The 22,175-nt window shown below is 45.5% G+C and overlaps 2 protein-coding genes across 2 annotated transcripts in view; both read right to left on the bottom strand.

Annotated features, from left to right (window-relative positions):
• Positions 1–1,020: 1,020 nt before the first annotated feature.
• On the bottom strand, positions 1,021–6,917 carry LOC139061546 (molybdenum cofactor synthesis 2). The gene is made up of 3 exons (XM_070552503.1): positions 6,791–6,917; positions 1,745–1,869; positions 1,021–1,269 (listed from the first exon to the last, which is right to left on the bottom strand). Exons 1-3 carry the CDS (start codon positions 6,800–6,802, stop codon positions 1,164–1,166), a joined length of 243 nt encoding a protein of 80 aa, XP_070408604.1. The 5' UTR covers positions 6,803–6,917; the 3' UTR covers positions 1,021–1,163.
• Positions 6,918–8,553: 1,636 nt separating this feature from the next.
• The window catches only part of man2a1 (mannosidase, alpha, class 2A, member 1), a 48,584-nt gene continuing 34,962 nt past the window's right edge, over positions 8,554–22,175 (bottom strand). The window contains exons 17-24 of the mRNA XM_015943299.3: positions 21,804–21,932; positions 17,743–17,857; positions 15,115–15,248; positions 13,385–13,526; positions 12,471–12,604; positions 12,160–12,354; positions 9,176–9,286; positions 8,554–8,927 (exon numbers count right to left, since the gene is read on the bottom strand). Coding sequence (XP_015798785.2) covers positions 8,772–8,927; positions 9,176–9,286; positions 12,160–12,354; positions 12,471–12,604; positions 13,385–13,526; positions 15,115–15,248; positions 17,743–17,857; positions 21,804–21,932 — 1,116 coding nt within the window. The 3' untranslated portion in view covers positions 8,554–8,771. The remainder of the gene's footprint in view (positions 8,928–9,175; positions 9,287–12,159; positions 12,355–12,470; positions 12,605–13,384; positions 13,527–15,114; positions 15,249–17,742; positions 17,858–21,803; positions 21,933–22,175) is intronic.

Genomic DNA, 22,175 nt, shown 5'->3' with positions numbered 1-22,175 from the left:
CACCTACATAAAAAACACTACAGTGTGTGTGAATTCACTTCCATTGTTTTATGCTAAACTAAGAAAACCAACTGCTGCCAGATCACATTGGGCTGGTTATAAAACGCTTTTTCTGACTTGTCTAACTCTGGGGAATCTTAACAAGACACAGTTTTACTGAGTGGTGGAATATTCCTTTAAGTTAAAATGTATTTGTGGAAACCACCGTTTACAAGAAAAAACTTGAATGTTAGATTTATGCTGTGACTGAGTTTGTGTGTTCTGTTGTTTTTGAGATCTGCTAAATAAATCTTATTTGCATTACTTGGAAACCCTAGTGAGCTATGGAGACCGTTCTTTGGTGTGTAACAGAGGAATAAGTTTGCATCACAAAGGCAGAGAATGAAGGGTTTAAGCTTAAGAAAATTTTTATTTCTTTTGTTTGTGAGGGAGATTTATCGGCCATTATATCGCCTTTGTTAAAAGTTTTACATCGGTATCCATCCCAAAAAAGCATATCGGTCGGGCCCTAATCAGGATGGATCTGAGATGATGTGTGAGGTCGCGTCAACGTGTCACCTGGTACCAGAACACACGCCTCAACGTTTTAGAATAAAGGCAGAGGTGAAAATTAATCTAATCATGTCTGATTAATCAACTCAAAGCTGATGAAGCTACATTTATTCAACAACATAATTGTTACACACACGCGCGCGTGCGCGCACAAACACACACACACGCGCGCGCACACACACACACACACACACTCTGCTGTCTCTCTCCATCTGCTCTGACATAAACCACAGATGTTACCTCTCCCTCCTCCATCATAAACAGTCCTGTTAAAGTTAAGTAAGTTACTTACTCAGCTAGTAGAAGATGATGTCACATGACTTGTACACATGCACAAAGTTAGCTAACGTTAGCTACTGCCTGCTAGTTAGCTTTGTCATGAACCCCACATGATCACGAGTGGCATGAGTGTAAAACACTGATTAGTGCTTACCTTGTTGGTGTTTGCTAGCAGACAGTCAGGTAGACAGCTGAGGACCACGTGTGTTCACAGCTAAAGTGACCGATAGCACCTGGATAAAACCTAGCGCTTTCTGTTGTCACCAGAGTCTGAACAATAAAGCAGCGACGCCCATCTTTCAGGTAATCACAGAACAGAACCGTAACTACATCTAGCTGGACTCGGGCGCTGTGGAGGGAGTCTGCGTCGTCCTAGCTGGTTCAGGGTCACATTCTGTCGGGGATACGCACATCGGTAGAACACCTGCTGACGCAAACCTGACAAATGAAACATTAAAATAAAACGTGGTTGTGCGGCCGTTTTTCCATTTCTTATATTTGATCTCAGACTAAAATGTAAAATACGAAAAACACAACGTTTTTGTTCTTTTTGAATCCGTTTAAAAAACAAATAAAAAGTTTCTATTTTTCCTTTTATGATTTTTTGTTTTCAACTGAAAATAGAAAGAAGGAATGACCCACAGGTCGACTCCAACCTGATTCTGTAACTCGTGTTTTTTCTACAGATACGATATTTTACCACACATTCTTATCAGAAGCATAACGCTGAAATTCTCAGCTATTTTTACACAGTGACTAAACTTAAATGTGTGTTTTACTCATTTATTCAGATGTGCACTGGTTTCTACAGGAAGATAAAGCAGCCGACAGGTGTAGGAGACTATTCATGTTCAGCCTGCACAAAGCACTCAGAATCAGACTCGCCCCGACCACCAGCCTGAACCGACCTTACCTGGGATGTTTACGTAGCAACAGACCCCACAGGTCTTTGCTGCTGATTGGTGTTGGAACAGCAACAAGCTCCTCCTCCTTTAGTCCAGCTAGCTCTGCACTCTTAGCGAAGAACAACACGGTCACCTGAAGTCAAAAGGTGCAACAGTAACTAGAACTGCGAGCAGTCATCAATGATTCCAACACATAGCTGTTAGCTAGCAGGCTAATGCAGAGCTGGCGTGTCTCCTCAGGTGGAAACCTCAGCGTTTCAGCCGTGTTTTAAATTGGACAGCGAGGCCGAGCAACGACACTTGTGTCAATACCGGTGGGAATTTTAATCTTTACGCCGCATTAAAACACACTTCTTTCTCTTCCGAGATAATCCACCAGTCATCCAACTGGAACCAGTTTGTGATTCTGATGCTGTTGGAACACTGACCATTTCCTGCCGAATTATACCATGTATCATCATCATCATCATCATCATCAATCTTTATTTATAAAGCACATTTAAATGGCGACAACGCCAACCAAAGTGCTGTACATGACAGTACATCACCAAACTAGATACAGCAACATAAAATAGATAAAACAAATAAAAACTATAATAACAAAAATAAAATAACAGGAAAGCACAAGGGTTAAACAGTCTCAGCTGGGAAGGCCTGGGAACAGAAATATGTCTTCAAACGTTCTTTAAAAGTGGGAAGGGAGGGGGCAAGTCGGACCGTCAGGGGGAGTTGGTTCCAAAGTTTAGGCGCACAAACTGAAAATGCCCGTTCGCCAAGGGCCATATAGCGGGACGGAGGGACAAGCAGAAGGTGCTGGTCAGAGGACCTCAGGGTTCGCGCCGGAACATAGGGACTCAAAAGATGTGCCAAACATGAGGGGGCCTTTTCATGAATAGATTTGTAAACCAACAGAAGAATTTTGAATTTCATCCGAAACCGAACTGGAAGCCAGTGTAAATTTTCCAAAACAGGGGTGATATGCTGCTGTCGGTCTATGCCCGTAAGAAACCTTGCGGCAGCATTCTGAACCAATTGGAGGTATACCACTGAAGAGGAGGGAATACCATATAAGAGAGAGTTGGCATAGTCCAGATGTGATGTTACAAAAGCATGAACAACTGACTGAAGATCTTTTTTGTTCAGGACAGATTTTAGTTTGGCCAGCCGGCAAAGATGAAAGAAACACGACTTGACTACCTGATTTATCTGTGCATCCATTTTTTAAAAAGCGTCCAGAGTGACCCCCAAATTTGTAATTGTTGGCTTCACCAAAACTGACAATAACAGGGGCAGAGATAGCTCCAATTCTGAAATCTCTCCACTGGTTGCCCGTGCAGTTCAGGATAAACTTCAAAATTATGCTTCTCACTTACAAATCCTTGAACCATCAAGCTCCTCCATATCTGTGTGAACTTGTCCATTACTACAACCCGCCGCATGCTCTCAGGTCTGAAGATAAGCTCCTCCTAGCTGTTCCGAATGCTCGTTTAAAAAGCCGTGGAGAAAGGGCTTTCTCTGTCTGTGCACCGAAGCTAACGCATTACCACTGCTAGTGAGGCTAGCACCAACAGCTAGCATTTTTAAATCACGCCTGAAAACTCACTACTTCAACCTAGCTTATACAACATAATTATGGACCTCATTGACATCTGCTCTGTTTAAAAATGGACTCCACAATTATCGACTTCCGTATTATTGAGGTTCTTTGTAAAATGTTTTTTCCTATTTTTATTCACCCTGTGTTTTATTGATTTTTAGCTGTTATTTTTGGGAATTTTGTTGTATTTCCTTTTTAACTTTTATCTGTGTTCGACATGTTTGTATAACGCCGGTTTAATTAACCAACATTTTTAGTGTACAGCGCCTTGTTTGGTTGTAATGCCTTGTGATTGCGCTTTATAAATAAAATTGGATTAGATTGGATTGGAGATAGCTCCACAGCAGAGGGGGAGCAGGGGGCAAAGAGAATAGCCTCCAGTTTGGAGCTGTTAAGATAGAGAAAATTGCCAAAAGCCAGGACCTGACTTCACTCAGGCAGTCAGTCAGTGGTTGCACAGAGTCAGCAGAGTTTAGGGCCATATAAAGCTGACAATCGTCAGCGTAGAGATGAAAATTTACCCGGAATTTTCTAAAAATGGCTGCCAAAGGTAAAATATATAGATTAAATAGAAGCGGACCTAAAACGGACCCCTGGGGAACCCCCAAAAAAAGAGGTGCCACTCTAGAGGCGCAGTTCCCCAGGGCAACATTAAAACATCTGCCATTGAAATAGGAGTGGAACCACTCTAAAGCAGTTCCATGAATGCCAATTAACTGCTCAAGCCGCTGTAGTAGGCTTGCATGGTCGACAGTGTCGAAGGCGGCAGATAAGTCTAAAAGCACCAACAACACATGAGCACCAGAATCAGAGGCAAGCAAAATATAGTTAAAAACACGAATAAGAGCAGTCTCAGTGCTGTGGTGAGGGCGAAAACTAGACATAAAAAAATCTAAAACATTGTTGGATGTAATGAAATTAAAAATCTGGATAAAAACCATCTTCTCCAACAATTTGAAGAGGAAAGAGAGTTAAGATATAAGGCAATAATTGTTCAAGTCGTTAAGAGTCCAAGCCTTGCTTTTATAGAACAGGCTGGACCACCGCATGCTTAAACTCCTGGGGAACAATCCCCGTCCTAAGGCTTACATTAAGGATCTCCAGGATCGGTTGAGCAATTACTGGGAAGACGTCCTTCAGGAAGCGAGGGGGCATAAAATCACAAGGAGAGCCAGAGGGCTTCATATCAGCCACTGTCTTCCATAGAGAGGAAGGAGAGACGGGGGAAAAAACGATCAAAGGAATATAATGGAGAACAAACAGGGGCTTCTGGGTGAGAGGGAGGCAGAATCTGAGCCCTAATTGTGGCAACTTTAGAGATAAAAAAATGCAAAAATTGGGTGCACCTTTCCTCAGACGTATTAAGCAGAGGAACGTTGGGTGACAAAACTGCATTAACAGTGGAGTAGAGGACTAGCTAGTTACCCGAATATTTGGTAACAATAGCAGCAAAATAGTCAAAACGGGCCTTTCAAACGATGCGTTGGTAATTCCTCCAGGCCTCACGGAGAAGTTGGAAGGAAGCCAGAGATTTAACCTTTATCCTCCGCCGCTCACATCTCCTACAGTCCCGTCTAGCAGTACGCGTATGAAGGTTGAGCCAAGGGTCAGAGCGACAGCGGGAACGTCGTGATCTTAGAGGGGCAATCTGATCGAGCACGGAAGTGCAAGAGGCAGAAAAGAGGGATAGGAGGATCTCAGGATCAGAAGAATCCTCATAGAAAAACAAAAATTCTGAAAATAAAACAGAAAACTCAACAACTGAGGAAGGGGTAATGCGGCGAGCACGGCAAATCCCCACCTGCCTAGGAGAGACAGGCCGGGCCACATCCACAGAAAACAAAACAGGAACATGATCAGACAGAGAAAAAACATCAGGGCAGACCTCTGTTACATTAACACCAAAAGAAAAAACTAAATCCAATATGTGAGACCCCCCATGAGTGGGGAAGTCAACCAACTGAGTCAGTCCACAAGAGTCAATTAAATTACAAAAATCAGCCACCAGGAACTTCTCAGGACAACAGACATGAATATTAAAATCTCCAAGTATAAGCAAATGATCATACTTGCTGATGGGACCATAGTCCCATAGATGATGATCATACTTGCTGATGTCCTCCTAAAGGAGGGCTGCATGGTGGCGCAGTGGTTAGCACTGTTGCCTCGCAGCACGAAGGTTGCAGGTTCGAAACTCGGCTCGGCTGGGGCCTTTCTGCGTGGAGTTGCGTGTTCTCCCCATGCATGAGTGGGTTTCCTCCGGGTACTCCGGTTTCCCCCCACAGATCACAACATGCTCTATAGGTTATAAATTGTAAGTCGCTTTGGATAAAAGCGTCTCCTAAATGAATAAACATAAACATCATGAGCAACCAAACATAGGCTATATTAGGCTAACAGTTGTCCATATTCTGTCCCATTTATCCACCAATGGCTGTTTCAATTATTGTGAGTGAAAACTAAATGGCATAGTAGCATTTGTTTTGGCATTAAAAATTGAAAATGTTTTTCAATGTGTTGGCTAGATGGATATACGAAGATTTTTAAGAGAGTGAGTGAGGAACAGGAGAGAGACCAGGTGGTTGATGCTGAGGAGATCTGCATGGTCAAGGTCAGTGATCTATAGCAAAAACAGGGGCGAGCGCACCGTTATGAGCATTTACCTGAGCACAAAGTTCCCAAGCAAAATTGAACAGTTTTCTATTTAGGAGTGAACAGGTAAGAGACCTTGAGAAAAAAAAAGCTATAATTATCATCTGGCCTGCAACCTTATATCAAGTTGTATCTGTATAGTTGACTTTCTGTATTATAAGTTCTACCACTTGCTGGATATTTTTATGTACACTGTTATTTTGTCTTGTAATTGTTAATTACATACTCCTTTATTCCATATCATAGCAGTGTTATTCATATATTAAAACCGTCAACTGTACACTAATTTGGCAGAATAAAAGTTTGACAATTATTCATTTGTTCTTTATTTTCACATTTCAGTAACATTTATAATTAAACAAGTTGTAATTAAACAAATTAAATAAATGACTGCAACATTTCCCCCTGTTAAGTGCAGTAGACTGAAATGAATAGCTTTATTTGGAAATATAACATATCTAATTTTTAATGGACTTACATAAAATCTTTCTTCAACATAGACCCCACTAATGAACTGATTAAGTGTTATTTTTTATAAAGAGAAGAGAGAAAATGCACAAAGGTAGGAAAGGAAAAGAAAGTGATAAAATAATAGGTTTTGTTAAATGTTCTTCGTGTAATGAATTAATTGACAAAGTTTTTGCAGGGCGTGACAAAAAACGTTCAGGTCAAGCTCCTGGGGTTGTCACCCCTATATCTCAATCCTAGTGACGTCCATGGTGGCAACTCTCTGACAGAAAAGTAATAAACTCTGAATAAAGTCATGGCTGCCGCGACTGAAACGTTAAAACATGAACAAACTCACCTGCGCAGTCATGAGTTCTCCTACAGCTGCCCGCTAGCACAGAAACAGCGTGACCGGAAATCATCTGACTGGTTTCTAAGCGCCTGGCCAGCAGCGTGGTGGTGCGTTAGCGCCACCAACTGGGCTGGAGTGTGAACAAGTGTTGTGCCGAAAAGAGCATCCCCCTGTCGAAAGACCCGCAAGTCCCGTAAGAAAACATTATGAGCGACGAGGCAGTTTTTACTAGATTCACGTTTCTAGTGCGATTTCTCCTGAAAATGTTCTGTTTTAGACTACAAACACGATAAAATCATCACTCAATAATTTAGGATGTTTAACTGAGTATGTGTTTTACTTAAACTAGTTTGCCATTGGTAAAAAAAAAATAAAGCAAGCAATGTGACTCAAAATTACAAACCTTTTATAGATTCGTTATTATTATTTGAAATACAACATGTTGGAAACAGTAATTTTTTTATTTCTCTGCCAAGAAACCATTATTTTGTAGGGAAGCACACAATACAGCCGAACCAGCAAGCCTCAGATTTCAGAACCAACTTCACCTCAACCCCTGCCCGACTCCACAGCTGCTGTAATAAAATAAATTATAAAGAAAAGTGACAGAATATTTATTTCTGTCATTAAAGTAGCTTCTGCTACACATCTCTCTCTCACATACACACACACACACCAAGCGGAGGATCTTGTCTTTTATCTTATACTCCAAGAAATATATCACGATGGATCTAGGGTTGGCTCCCGGTGGTGGTTAAGGGCCCAGGGAACGGTGACAGCGCTGTATGCCCAAATTACTGTCCGTTAGGGAGAGTTCTTTCTTCATGAAGGTTTCGATGAACTCAGACATGTTGTCCCCTTCCTCTCCCTCTGTTATGCCATGAATATGTAAGTAAGTGAAACTTTATTTATATAGCACTTTTCACAGATAAAATCACAAAGTGCTTCACAACATACATAAAAAGGGCAAAACAGAACAGGAGCACAAGGTCATCTTACGTAAAAGCTTGTCTAAATAAGTGTCTTCAGCTGCTTTTTAAAAGAATCAACAGAGTCGGCCACACGAAGAAACAAGGGCAGGGCGTTCCAAAGTCTGGGAGTTACAGCTTGAAAGGACAGGTCCCCTCTAGTTTTAAATCTGGTCTTATGTATGTTGTTCCTGCATGAGCAGGCTTCCAGGTCAGACGTACATGACTGGAGGTCCTCCTGCAGCTGGAGAGTATAGCCAAGGACGTTTATGTTTATGTATGTATTTAGGACGTCCTTGGCATCTGCGGCAAACTCCTCCATGTCGGCCACCTTCTGCTCGACTTCCTCGATCCTGTTTGTGGCCTCCTTCATGTGCGCAGCAATCTCGTCAAGTTGTCTTCCCATGTCTTTTCTAAACTCTGTCATTTCTGACTTCACCAGCCCAGTCTGCTCAGTTATTTCTTTTTTTAGGTTAGCTTGAACTCCTTTCAGCTCCGTGAGAATGTTAGCTTCAATGGCCTCCATAGCACATAACAAGATTACGGATGCAAGACCCGACCCCGGATAGGGGACGGAGAATGGATGGATTAATGATCAGGACTGAGTCTACGGGGACCAGGTCTTATTTTAAAGGATCTCACACCAGAAAGCACAAGATGAGTTCATTTAAACAATAATTTAGTTTTTATTAAATCTTGATTTTTTTCCCACAAACAGACACATTAAATCATTTCACCAGTTTACAGAAAATATAGCATTTTTCCCAAAATCCCCTTTTCAACAACATTCATTATAATCAAACCCACAAAAACAGCAGTAACAGCGTTGCCGTGGAAACGCACACATTCACTGGTCAAACAGACTGACTGGTCCTTTTGTGTAACCGTAGCAACACTACAGCATCAGTCTGTATTTCATACTTTCACCTTGGAAGGTTTTTATTCTGAAAACCTTTCCTTTCCTGTCTGAGGTGTAACAGCTGATCGGTCACTCACTTCCTGATCAGATGCATTTGGTTTCAGTCAAGGTGCACACGGAATGCACTGATCTCCATGGGGCGCAGCAGCACCTGCTTGTGGGCGGAGTCTGACTCGTCGTGGTCACGCAGCAGTGTGAGACCTGTCCGACGAACGGAGCGGAATCGGAGAGGAGAGAAAAGATCGTCCAAGTTCACCTGGAAGCAGTAAACACAAACAAATACAGAGCCAGTGATTTACTGTGTGTGTTCTTGTACTTACTACCTACTGAGGACCATTGGGAGGGTTTAACCAACAGGGTGAGGCCATTTGATCTGGTCCGCACTTTCTAAAAGAGCTTAGCAGTTGGTTTTAGAGGTATGGTGTGAATGAAGTTTGAGTTAAGGTTAGGGTGTGTGTTTGTGTGTGTGTGTATGTGTGTGTGTGTGTGTGTGTGTTCTCACACCTCCTCCTGTGAGGTCCACGTGCACGATAGTGCAGGGCTGGGGCTGGTGCTACAATCAAAGCCCTTCCTGTGGAGTAGGAGGCCCACTTCCTGTGATGGACTTCCTGATTCCTGTTGAAGAGCATTTTAGGTTATAGTAAAAAACAATAGACATGAATAGCGTGATCCAGCATAGCGGCCATATTGGGTGGGTTCCTCTCTTTCAAATCCATTCAGCATGCGTTTTATTCGTGGATGAAAATGAGGGAAAACGTGGGTTTAGAGGCAGCGAGAGCATGAAGAGGTGACAGAGGACGAGGGACAAAGTTTTTCCGTGTTAAAAAGTCTCTGAAATTACATGAAAGGATACCGGTCGGTGCGTATAGGCGTCTCCCTCACGGAGCTGACGCGAAAGCATAAACCCGCTCTACCTCCTGAGCTAAATTTGACCATTTGACCAGTCTTCAGTAGTCCAGTGGCGGTGTTTCATGGCCCCCGGGGTAAACCCCAACACACAGGCAGAGAGTCTTGGGGCTAACAAAAAGCCAATCCCAGCCCTCCGCCTCTCACCCGGAGCAACTCCAGCAAAGGAGAGTGTCCAACCCCTCTCAAGGACTTGGGTTCCAGAGCCAATGCTATGTGTTGAGGTGAGTCCGACTATATCTAGTCGGTACCGCTCAACCTCTGCCACCAGCTCCTGCTCCTTCCCTGCCAGCGAGGTGACATTCCATGTCCCAAAAACCAGTTTTATTGTCCGGGGATCGGACCACCAAGACTCCTGCCTTGGTCTGCCACCCGATCCACATTGCACCGGACCCTTCATGTTCCTCCTGCGGGTGGTGGGTCCACAGTTGGATGAGCCCATGTATCCGGTTCTGGCTGGGCCCAGCCGGGCCCCATGGGCGAAAGCCCGGCCACCTGGCGCTCGCTCACGGGCCCCAACCCCAGGCCTGACTCCAGGGTGGGACCCCGGTAACCCTCCGGGCCGGGTACTCCGACTCCTTGAATTTTCATCCATGAAAGATCCTCTGAACTGTTCTTTGTCTCACCCTTCACCTAAGACCCATTTGTTATGGGAGACCCTACCAGGGGCAAAAAGTGCCCCAGACAACATAGCTCCTAGGATCATTAGGGCACTCAAACTCCTCCACCACGATAAGGTGTCGGTTGAAGGAGGAGCCCAACCAATCCACATGTGTTTTGTAGATTTGGAGAAGGCTTATGACCGTGTCCCCAGAGGCACCCTGTGGGGGACGCTCCAGGAGTATGGGGTGGGTGGCTTTCTGTTAAGAGCCATTCAGTCCCTTTACCAGAGGAGCGTGAGTTTGGTCCGCATAAGATGGACCTGTTCCCGGTGAGGGTTGGACTCCGCCAGGGCTGCCCTTTGTCACCGGTCCTGTTCATTACCTTTATGGACAGAATTTCTAGGCGCAGCCGTGGTGCGGAGTGTGTCGAGTTTGGTGGCAGGAGAAACGCGTCTCTGCTTTTTGCGGATGATGTGGTCCTCCTAGCTTCATCCAGCTCTGACCTTCAGCTCTTGCTGGGTAGGTTCGCGGCCGAGTGTGAAGCGGCTGGGATGAGGATCAGCACCTCCAAATATGAGGCCATGGTTCTCGACCGGAAAAGGGTGGCTTGCCAACTCCGGGTCGGGGGAGAGGTCCTACCTCAAGTGGAGGAGTTTAAGTATCTCGGGGTCTTGTTCACGAGTGAGGGTAGGAGGGATCAGGAGATCGACAGGCGGATTGGTTCGGCGTCTGCAGTGATGCGGACGCTGAGCCGATCTGTCGTGGGGAAGAGGGAGCTGAGCCAGAAAGCCAGGCTCTCGATTTACCGGTCGATCTACGTCCCAATCCTCACCTATGGTCATGAGCTTTGGGTAATGACCGAAAGAACGAGATCGCGGATACAAGCGGCCGAAATGAGTTTCCTCTGTAGGGTGGCCGGGCTCAGCCTTAGAGATAGGGTGAGGAGCTCGGACATTCAGGAGGGACTCGGAGTAGAACCGCTGCTCCTCCGGATCGAAAGGAGTCAGTTGAGGTGGTTTGGGCATCTGGTCAGGATGCCTCCTGGACGCCTCCCTGGGGAGGTGTTTCGGGCATGTCCTGCCAGCAGGAGGCCCCCGGGTCGACCCAGGACACGTTGGAGAGGTTACATCTCCAATCTGGTCCGGGAACGCCTTGGGGTCCTGCCGGAGGAGCTGGTGGAGGTGGCCGGGGAGAGGACGGTCTGGAGATCCCTAGTTGGGATGCTGCCCCCGCGACCCGGACCCGGATAAGCGGAGGAAGACGACAACAACCTTTTACTTGACTTTTTATCAGTTTTTTAATTTGCACATTAGACAAAACTGTATAATGAGTGAGCTGAGGGTAGGATTTAATAAGCGTTTGCTTCCTCCTACTCCTTCCTGAACAGGACAGTTGGTTATGTGTGATCATCAGTGCTGGTTTCATTCTGATATCTAGAATGACCGTTTATTTTTGTTGCATCTTCTAAAAACGTGTTTGAAAATAAAGAGTCTGAAATGTGGAGGGAGAGAAGCAATAAAAGACGGAAAACTCACACCAATACACTTTATGTCGATATCAGCATTTATTAATGGCAGACCAATAACATCGGACCTCCCCAGGAACTAGCCAGGAACTGGGAAAGTGGGCGTCCCACAGGGAAGCGTGGGGGTTGTCACTCTTACATTGAATCATTTTTCATGTTTTTCTTTTCAAAAGGGGAATTCTAGGTTTGATATAACAGAAAACAGGGATGGCTTGCCATCTCATTTTAAAGCTGTCAATCATTATTTAGGCCGTCAAGCCGCCCAAACGATGACCGGACGGCTCGCTGGCTAATACTTTGCTGGGGGCGCATGGGGACCCATCCAAGATGGCGGATGGCTGTATTGATACGTCAGCAGCATCAGTCTACGAGGTGTTCACATATTTTGTCGATGTTAAAGCTGTTCTCAGTCAGAACCAGTAAGACCTGCAAAAGGAAGTGACATCATAGCTCACCTGCGGGTCTTCCAGTGTCCTCAGATTAAGCAGGTGGATGTCACACGGAAGTGATGAGTGCAGTGGGAGGAAGGGGTGGAGCTTTGGCACCTCGGTGTTGGTAGGGGCGGCCATGGTGATTGGCGGGTGACAAAGGGAGAGGGAGGCCAGGTGGGCAAGCAGAGACAGGTGATCTACTGAGGCTCCTCCCACTTCCTTTTATAAAAAAGACAACAAAGATGAATACGATCCAATGCCGCCATGAAACAGAAAGTTCTGCTCCAGGTATAAACACAGAAAGAGGTCCAACAGATCTGAGCCCACCCACGCACCTGAGCACCTCCTACGCGGTCCTCCAGCAGCAGGTGGTAGAGACTGGCAGTCAGCTTGTTGTCAGTGACGCCCTGTCCAAGGCCACGGTTATCATCCTGCTGCAGTCTCCGGTCCAGCACCACCTCCAGCTCACCTGTACAGGAACACACCACAGAAGCTCAGCAGATAGAGGGGTTGTCCAGTAACTGGAAGTTAGCAGGATCAACTCCGGCTCCCGCTAGAGAAGAGAGGGTGCTGGACTACCAGCGGTCACGCTGTATGAAGCCTTAAAGGCTGTTGTAGACGCCTTTAGTTGGAGCGGCCGTGGGCCGCTCATGGCCAATTACACTCATCTAGCTTAACCGGAGCGTAGAGCATAGCAGTAACAGCCGTAGCTCATGTGGGTCAGGTTAGTTTGTGATAAAGTAAAAAAAAACAAAAAACAGAAGAAGTCAGTGGGCGGGGCTGACTCTGGTGCAGCTCCACCTTCTGCAGCGAGCACTGCTTGCTAGAGAATGCTGCTTGCCTGCTGGTGGTGGGCGGAGGGACCAGTCCACCCCAGGGTAGCCGTGGCTACAATATAGCTCATCCCCACTAGCGTGTGAATGCTTGAATGACTGATTGTGTTGTGAAGCGCCTTGGGGGGCTGTAGAAGGCCCTATAGAAATACAAACCATTTCCTAAAACTCAAGTAAACTCTGCTGCTCTAGCAGGTGATGGGCTGAACGCCCAACAAGTCTTTAATAGAGAGGGAGCTGAGCTCAGGTGTGTCTGATACCTATCCAACGTGGCTTCAGCTGGGATGAAACTCAGACCTGCGTTTCTGATTTCATCTTCAGCCTCCAGTAGAGGTTCAGAAGAGAAACAAAGTCCATTTGGTGGAAAGGATGTGCTAAACTAACCAGCAGGTGGGTCTGGCTGGACCAGAACTCACCTGATCGTAGCGACGCCACAGCCTGACTCTGAGCCGACAGCAGAGACAGACGACTGGTCGAGTCCTGGAGGAATGACGATGAGCTCATCGGGTAAAAGTTAGCCTGCAAGGGAAGCTTCTCCAGAGTGCGGCGCTGCTGCATCTGCAACCAGCAGACGTCAAACAGGTCAAGGGTGACACACACACACACACACACGATCGCTGCCTGGGACAATCATGACATAACCTGATGGGATCTGTAAATAACTAGTTTAGAAATAAGCTCCTCAGGCATATAAATATGAATTCATCTCTCCGAGCGGCACCTTGCCACACTCCTACAGCACTGCTGGAGAGGACTACACCATTACTGTGCAACTTCACTAAACATTCACCTTTATTTGTTTGTATTTATTTGATAAGAAAGAAAACAATCTTTTATAGCGTCTCAAGATAAAAATTACGATTAAAATTATAGTACAAAAAGATTTTTTTAAAATTATTACAAATGCTTAAATGAGAAAAACCACGTGTGTGTGTGTGTGGGAGGGGGGGGGGGGGGACTGGTTCCGGTTATGGTTGCGCCTCAGTTTTGAATTCTGAATGAAGCTTTATTTTCAAAAGATTTTGGACGGATTAATGTACGGATTAAGGACACCGAGAAAGGATTACGGACTTATATTTAGACGCTGGACACTTCCATTAAAAAAGAAGGCTGCCGTGGAAGTTAGGACTGGAGCTAGCCGCAAGCTAACTAGCTGTCCCTACGGCGTCAGGTTGACGGGGACTAGCGGTTAGCCACAAAGCTAACCAGCCTTGACAGTGTATCTGTTTGTTGATGCTGCGTGTCATCACCATGGCACCGAACAAAGCCTGGTGGCAGAGGAGGCTGAGGGTCTCAGAAAGGCACCTGACTGTCTCTCACAGGACGTCTCGGATAGAAAAATCAAACAAGATAAAATTCTTAAACTTGAGGAGGAAGTTCTCCTGCTGCGTGCTCACCTAGAGAAGGATAAGAAGATGTCAGTCTGCAGTCTCCAGTGTGTGAGGCCTTCTGGTTTAAACCAACCAATCAGCAAGCAGCTCATTAGCATATTCATGTCCTGACCAGGTGGGAGGGGTTAACAGCGAGGCTGATTTAGGGGTTTAGAAGGGCCCGTACCCGGGTCCTGGGACAGAACATTCCTTCTGCTTCTTAGATATTAAAGACCAAGTTTTAGATTAAACTGCATTCTTCTCCCTTTAATTCAGCATTCAATAAAAACGGTCCAATTCCACGACGTAGGAAAGCAACATCGCTATAAAAGGACTATGGTTATGTCGAGGACTCGAGGGTTAAAAATGCTTGTCAGAAGAAAAATACTTCATAAAGATAATTCGTTAGATTAAGGACCAAAGAATCTGAGCAAACGTATAAACATTTCTAATAAATGGACCATTATAATAAGACCTAGTAATATATTATATTCTACCAACTTAATAAATGATAATAGGAGTAACACTAAAAGGTTATGGGGAATAATAAATACTGTTATTGAGGGGAATTAAAATAATTAACATCCTGACTGTTTTATTGATGAAGACAACTTTAATATGAATGAAACTGTAGACCGCTGTAATAACTTCCTGGGGAGTGTGGGCCAGACTTGGCTAAGAGTTTAGGAAATAAATGGGACTCGTCTACAGAAATTCACTCTAAATCAGTGTTTGATGGCATTTCAAAATAAAATGAAAAGTGATGGAATAAAAACCTGAAAACCGTTGAGATCGCTATAAAAGCGGTTGCTGCTCGCCACGTCGCTGACGAGTCTCATGACAAGCTCCCGGTTGACCTCTGACCTGATGTCCACTGTGTTGGAAATCTCCAGTGATTTCCCAGCATGCCCTGAGATATAAATAAATAAATGTAATAGTTATCCAGCACCAGAACCAGAAGTACAAGACCCAGGTCCACACAGGCTGGTAGCGGTACCAGACACAGAGTCCCGTGGTGCCCAACAACAAGACCGAAGGTGAACGGCTGTGAAACTGTACAGCCTTACCTTAGTATATATCCTGTTGCCTAGCAACCGTGACAATGCTGAACAGAAACGCTGAACAGAAGTTTCAGCCAAACTTAGCAGCATACGAGCTACCTCTGGTAGACCTCTCAACTATAACTGGATTACAAGAATAATCCTACAATTTTTTTTCAGTACAGTTGCCAAACTTCCACAGAATCATCGCTCTGAACCATCTATTCCCTTAGCCCTCAGCAGCAACGACTTTATGGGATTTTTCACGAGTAAAATTATTTCTATTACAAACTAAATCATTAGAATCCTTGAAAATGGGTTGAAATATGATGTTTTGGTAGGACCAAGTCCCAAAAACTCAGTACCCTCTCCCTTCCTGCTGCTGGTGTGCCAGTGGAAGCCACACCCCTTTTCTGACAGCAGTGGAGTGGGGCTGATCGAGGGCTGGCTGCCTGTAGAGCTCTCCGAGGGAGACCACAGTAAGGTCGCAGCTCGGTGAGTTGATAACCTCCAGGTTAGCTCAGTTAGCTCGTAGCTACATCTGCTCAGCATTTGATGGGTGCCACTCATCTGCCTCCACCCACACAGCCCAGCTCTTAGCTCCATTTTACAGGAGTGATGTCATGGCCAAGATGGAGGGGGTGGAAACTGCTCTTCAGGAACCTACTGTGGTGGCGCAGAGGGTTTGTCCATCTTGTGTAAACAGTCTGTCGGGTCTTCAAATACGAATCGTAAAGGGCCACAAACTAATTCAGCAAGTCGAAGATCCATCCATCCATCAGCCTTCATCACATTAGTTTGAACAACAATTGTCTTTTTCAGTTGATACAGCAACAAGAACCTGATGTCATTTCCAGTTAGTGTTTAATTCAAACTAAAAACAAACTCCTGTAATAAATCTAAACCAAAGGAAAAGTTCTCTTCCTACATGAAGATTAAGAAAACGTGCAAAAATAAAAGTGCTTTTATTTGTCCCATAATACCTCACAACCACCAACCGCGGAGCCTCGTCGATAAGGTCAGTGGACTCCTAAGGAAACGCATTCTGCTTCTTTAAGATCCACCACAAAGCTGTGGAGTCAGATCAGCGGCCGTAGCTTTTGTACGGCTTGCTGCCGTAGACTCTAAAAGGGGGATCTAGTAGTCATCGCACGGTTCACTTCACTTCCGTCACACACTCCCATCACTTCTGCATCAAAGAACGGTTTCTTCTGCTCCTACAAAACCCATCAGACTATGAGGGAGCATTCTGTAGCTTGTTGTTGTGGAGTCACCGTGGTAACTAGGACAACTTCATAGGATGACTTCATATGGAGAAGTACTTGAAGAGTTTGGTCCATTCATCTTGAAACCGCTTTTATCGTCAGTCGTCTTTAAGACACACATTTCCCATCAGCACACTTGCGGAGGACGAACCAATGAACGAGCAGCTGAGAGTGAAAGTGAGAAAAGACTTTCCCGTAGCTCTTTTACCGAGGAGACACGCCAAACTCTCCTGGCTTCCTGTTGTTTAAATGGAGCGCTGCCTAGGCAGAAAAGCTTGGATATAATGCTTCTTTGACCGGGTCTGGACCTTGGACTGCCTATGAAAGCTTACCGGTCTATGTCATTCACCCATTCACACCCTGGTGGTGGTGAGCTACATCATAGCCACAGCTGCCCTGGAACACACTGACAGAGGCGAGGCGCCACCGGTCCGTCCGACCACCAGCAGCAGGTGGGGAGTTGAAGTGTCTGGTTCGAACCAGCTACCCACTGGTTACAACGCAAGCTCGTGCCCCATGAGCCACTCTCAACCCAAAGACACGACCAAATTCACCACGAAATCATGAAAATGTTTAAAGAAAGGGAAGGACTGGGAAAAGACACTTTATCAGAGCAACAGCAGACGTTAGACCATGGAACAGAAACGAAACAAGGCTCAAACTAAAAATATGAGCACTAATTCTCTATGAATGTAAGGATGAAGAAGACACCGCGGTATGAGGCTGAGACGGTGAACACCATCTTTTGTCCTGGTTTGTACTGTGGTGTATGTGGTCACCCAAATAAATCATAATAGATTCACACAACTAGCTAATACTTTATTTTCATTCTCTGTATGAAGGTCTGCATCAAAGGGATATGGCCTTAAATTCAGTCTTTCTACAGTTCAGCCTGTTGTTTCAGTACTGATGCTACATAAATACTATCGACTGTCATATGGTACTACATGTTAGATGTATTTATTACATTTTCATATGCAAACACTTTGATGGAGAATTTCCTGTTACACACACTGTCCCCTTGTTCAGCAAATCAACCAAACAAGGATTACACGCATACAAGCTTTTGTTGTTTTAAATGAAAAAGGTTTAAAATTACCATCCAGGTGGAAGACTCGGACCGTGTGTGTGAAGTGTTTGAAACAGGAAGTGATGTCAGAGAAGATTGGACCTCTGGTGACACGGATCAGCGGGGGATCAGAGGACAAGTATGGCTGCAGGGAGAGAAACATTCACAATAACACACATGGTAAACGGCCTGTGCTTGTATAGCACCTTCCTAGGGTTCTACAACCCCCCAAGGCGCTTCACAAACCCATCAGTCATTTACCCATTTACACGCTGGTGGGGATGAGCTACACTGTAGCCACAGCTGCCCTGAGGCGCCCTGACAGAGGTGGTTCATAATCATCTTCTTCTTTAACACGGAGCAGTAATGTGACGATTTTTTACCTTCGGCTGGCGTGTTTCGGCCGGAACTTTCGCCTTCGTCAGAGCCGCCAGCTGTTTGTGGCGTCACGATGCCGCCCCCTGCTGCCCGCATCCTTCATGCTGATAACACCATCCCATGTGTGATCCAAAGTCGTCTCTGTTCATGGTGTTGTGTCTGCGTCTCCTTATCTCCATCGCTTCCTTAATCCATCTTCTGTGTTGTTCCGTGTTTATGATCCGTGTGCTGTCCCAATCCATTATGCGATTTTCCCTTGTGCAGCGGCCCGTTATCGCCGATTCTTTCATTGAACTTTCCACTTCCTGTTGTGCTGCTCTTGTGTGCCTTTGTTTAGTTTCTTTCTCACACTCTTTCTGATGTTCTGTTGTTCGTGTGATGAGTTGGCGTCCTGGTTCTCCGATGTATGTTCTACTGCAGAGGTCACATGATATCTGGTAGATGACACTGTGTTTTTGTCCAGCTGGTATTTGGTCGTTGGAATGCACCACTCTGTTGTTGACCGTCAGGTTTGGTTTAGTTGCTGTGTTGATGTCATGTATGTTCATCACTGTCCTTAGATTTCTGTTATGCCTTAATGTGGGGAAGGGCTATTGCTGGTTCTGTTCTGCTCCCTCTGTTGTCCTGGTTCTCCTTGTTGTTGTTGTTTTTTCTCTGTGGTGCCCATGGTGGGTATCTGCAGGTATTTGGTGTGTTTTGCAAGTTTTGGTCCTCTAGTTTGCGATCCTGTTCTTCTGTTATCATGTTAGCTCTGTGGTATAGTGTTCTGATCTCTGATCACTGGTGTATTATGGGATGTTCTGATGTCCATGGTAGGTATTGATCTGTATGTGTTGATTCCTGCTGTCTGGTTATTCTCATGTCTATGATTGCAGTTCTCTTTTGCTTCTTCATGTGTGAATTTTGTGTTGTTGTCGTTGATACTGTTTAGGTGTGTTGTTAGCGTGTCTGTTTGTCCTTTAGGGATTACTTCTAACATGTCGTCCACGTATCTTTTCCATAACTTTATTTTGCATGTTGGGGTGGGGTTCGGGGGGGGGGGGGGGGGGGGGGGGGGGTGATGGCTTCTTGTTCCAGGTTTTCCATGAAGAATTCCCAGAGATGGCAGGGTTCCCATTGCAAATCCTTCTAATTGTTTGTAAATACGTCCGTTGTACGTGAAGTATGTAGAGTCTGCTACCAGTTCTATTACTTGTTTATGTCGTCTGCCTTCAGTTTGGTCTTTTTATGGAACGTTCTGTCTGGTTTGATTCTGTTTATTAATGTCGATGGTTTTTTGGGAGCGAGTTTTTGTAAACAGAGAAGTGACGCTGTGTGAAATGAGATGTTGCTGTCCTCTATTGTAATCCTATTGACTTCATTAGCTGGTTCTGTGTTATTTTTGCAGTGTTGGTCTGTATTGCCTAACAGTGGACTGATGATTCAGCTTATGTCTTTTGTCATTTTGTGTGTGGGTGTACCTATGCTGTTAACTACTGTTCTCAGTGGACTGTCCTTTTTATGGATCTTGGGTGTTCCATATGCTCTTGGTATAATGTTTGCCATTGGGATCCATTGTTTGTACGTTTTCTGTCATTTTTCCTTTTTCAATTAATGGTTTTAACATATTTTTCATGTTGTTTTTGATTTCTTCTATAGGGTCTTTTTTTTAAAGGTTTTTATGTTTTAGTTTTTTAACATTTGTATTTGAATGTGTCCATTATTACTGTAGTTCTTCCCTTGTCGGCTGGTAGGACGGTGTCTTTGTTTGTGGCCTTGTCGTCATTGCTGCTTTCTTGTTTGTGATGTTGCCATGTTGTATTTAGCTGGTTTTTAATGCGCCAGGTATGCTGTTCCTTATTTCTGCTTTATTGCTTTCTTCTGTGATTTGTCGACAAGCCAACTCCGTTGCTACTTTGAATTCTTCATACTGTATATTTTTGGTGTTGCAGCTTAATTTAGTCTTTTTTCAGTAAACTTTCTTCTGCTTCTGTGAGTTTATGTTGTGAAAGGTTGCATATCAAGGTGTTGTCCTGTTTTCTTTTCTCTTTTTCTTGTCTATCAGTTTGTTTAATTTCGTTGTGTGTCTTTGTTTGACCGTGGTGAATTCTTCTTGTTCTTGCATTACGTGTCCTTTTACTTGTGCCACTGTGGCTTTATCCAGTTTGTAAATCTTTTGTAAGTTCAGGTGTCCATTTTCCAGATCCTTCTCTATTTGTTTTTGTTTGGTTGTGACGTTTCTAATGCTTTCCTTGACCGGTCCATTATGTGTTGTGCCGTCATCGTTCTGATCAGGTTTTAATTGCAGACTTGTGGGTGTTATGTCCTTGTCTCGGCACCTTCAGTTGAAGCAGAGGTGGTTGCTTAGACACGCCAGCTTTAGGTGTTTTTCCAACCGTCGGAAGTCGTCCTTCGCTTGTTCTCTTTATCTATCTTTAAAACTCTTCTGAATGTTTGTTCTGTGTGTTGATTCATAATCGTCTTTTTTCTTGTTCAACAGTGTAGTAATGACCACCCGGTCAAAGACCACCAGCAGCGGGCAAGGTGGGTTAAGTGTCTTGCCCAAGGACACAGCTCCCTCTTTGTTTGTGGCCTTGTCGTCATTGCTGCTTTCTTGTTCTCCTCCTTGAACCGTCACCTTATCGTGGTGGAGGAGTTTGAGTGCCCTAATGATCCTAGGAGCTATGTTGTCTGGGGCACTTAGTGCCCCTGGTAGGGTCTCCCATGACAAATTGGTCTTAGGTGAAGGGTGAGACAAAGAACAGTTCAGAGGATCTTTCATGGATGAAAATTCAAGGAGTCGGAGTACCCGGCCCGGAGGGTTACCGGGGTCCCACCCTGGAGCCAGGCCTGGGGTTGGGGCCCGTGAGCGAGCGCCTGGTGGCCGGGCTTTCGCCCATGGGGCCCGGCCGGGCCCAGCCCGAACCGGATACATGGGCTCGTCCAACTGTGGACCCACCACCCGCAGGAGGAACATGAAGGGTCCGGTGCAATGCGAATCGGGTGGCAGACCAAGGCGGGAGCCTTGGCGGTCCAATCCCCGGACAAGAAAACTAGTTTCAGGGAGCTGAGCCAGAAAGCCAGGCTCTCGATTTACCGGTCGATCTACGTCCCAATCCTCACCTATGGTCATGAGCTTTGGGTAATGACCGAAAGAACGAGATCGCGGATACTAGCGGCCGAAATGAGTTTCCTCCGTAGGGTGGCCGGGCTCAGCCTTAGAGATAGGGTGAGGAGCTCGGACATTCGGGAGGGACTCGGAGTAGAACCGCTGCTCCTCCGGATCGAAAGGAGCCAGTTGAGGTGGTTTGGGCATCTGGTCAGGATGCCTCCTGGACGCCACCCCGGGGAGGTGTTTCGGGCATGTCCTGCCGGCAGAAGGCCCCCGGGTCGACCCAGGACACGTTGGAGAGGTTACATCTCCAATCTGGTCCGGGAACGCCTTGGGGTCCTGCCGGAGGAGCTGGTGGGCAAGGCTGGGGAGAGGACGGCCTGGAGCTCCCTAGTTGGGATGCTGCCCCCGCGACCCGGACCCGGATAAGCGGAGGAAGACGAGACGAGACGAGGCCCAAGGACACAACAGCAGCATTCTCTGGTCAGAGCTGGGATCGAACCTGCCACCTTCAGATTACTGGACTACCTGCTCTACCTTCCGACCTACTGCTGTCCCTAAAAACAACCCCCCCCCCCCCCCCCCCCAAAATATACACCCTTGTCTGATGGACCTGACTCACCTGGGGCCCCTCTTCCCCTGGAAGAAACAGGTATGCACCACTCTTGTCCTTGTGTGCTGAAGTTCTGGTTCCGTACCACAAGAATTTTACCTGGACCTGACGAACCAGACCAGACTGTAGGCGGAGTTTCTAAATAACAAAAACATTAATGATGATTTGGATGATTGTAATTCTGTGCTGTTATTAAAGTTGATGCAACAACCATCTTACTGATTAATGCTCATATTAAAGCATATTTCATTCAGAGGGCTCCACCTAGAGGTGCATTATTCCTTTAAGTCCCTCTCCTATCTTCCGTGATTCAGCCTTAAGCAACGCCTCTCGTGTTGTGCTGTTTATTTATGTGTATATGTAAGATGGATAAGTGGAAGT

This window comes from Nothobranchius furzeri, chromosome 6 (assembly GCF_043380555.1).
Source record: "Nothobranchius furzeri strain GRZ-AD chromosome 6, NfurGRZ-RIMD1, whole genome shotgun sequence".
Classification (NCBI taxonomy): Eukaryota; Metazoa; Chordata; class Actinopteri; order Cyprinodontiformes; family Nothobranchiidae; genus Nothobranchius; species Nothobranchius furzeri.
The sequence above is the reverse complement of the archived record's forward strand: the minus strand, read 5'-3'. Positions and strand labels throughout refer to the sequence as shown.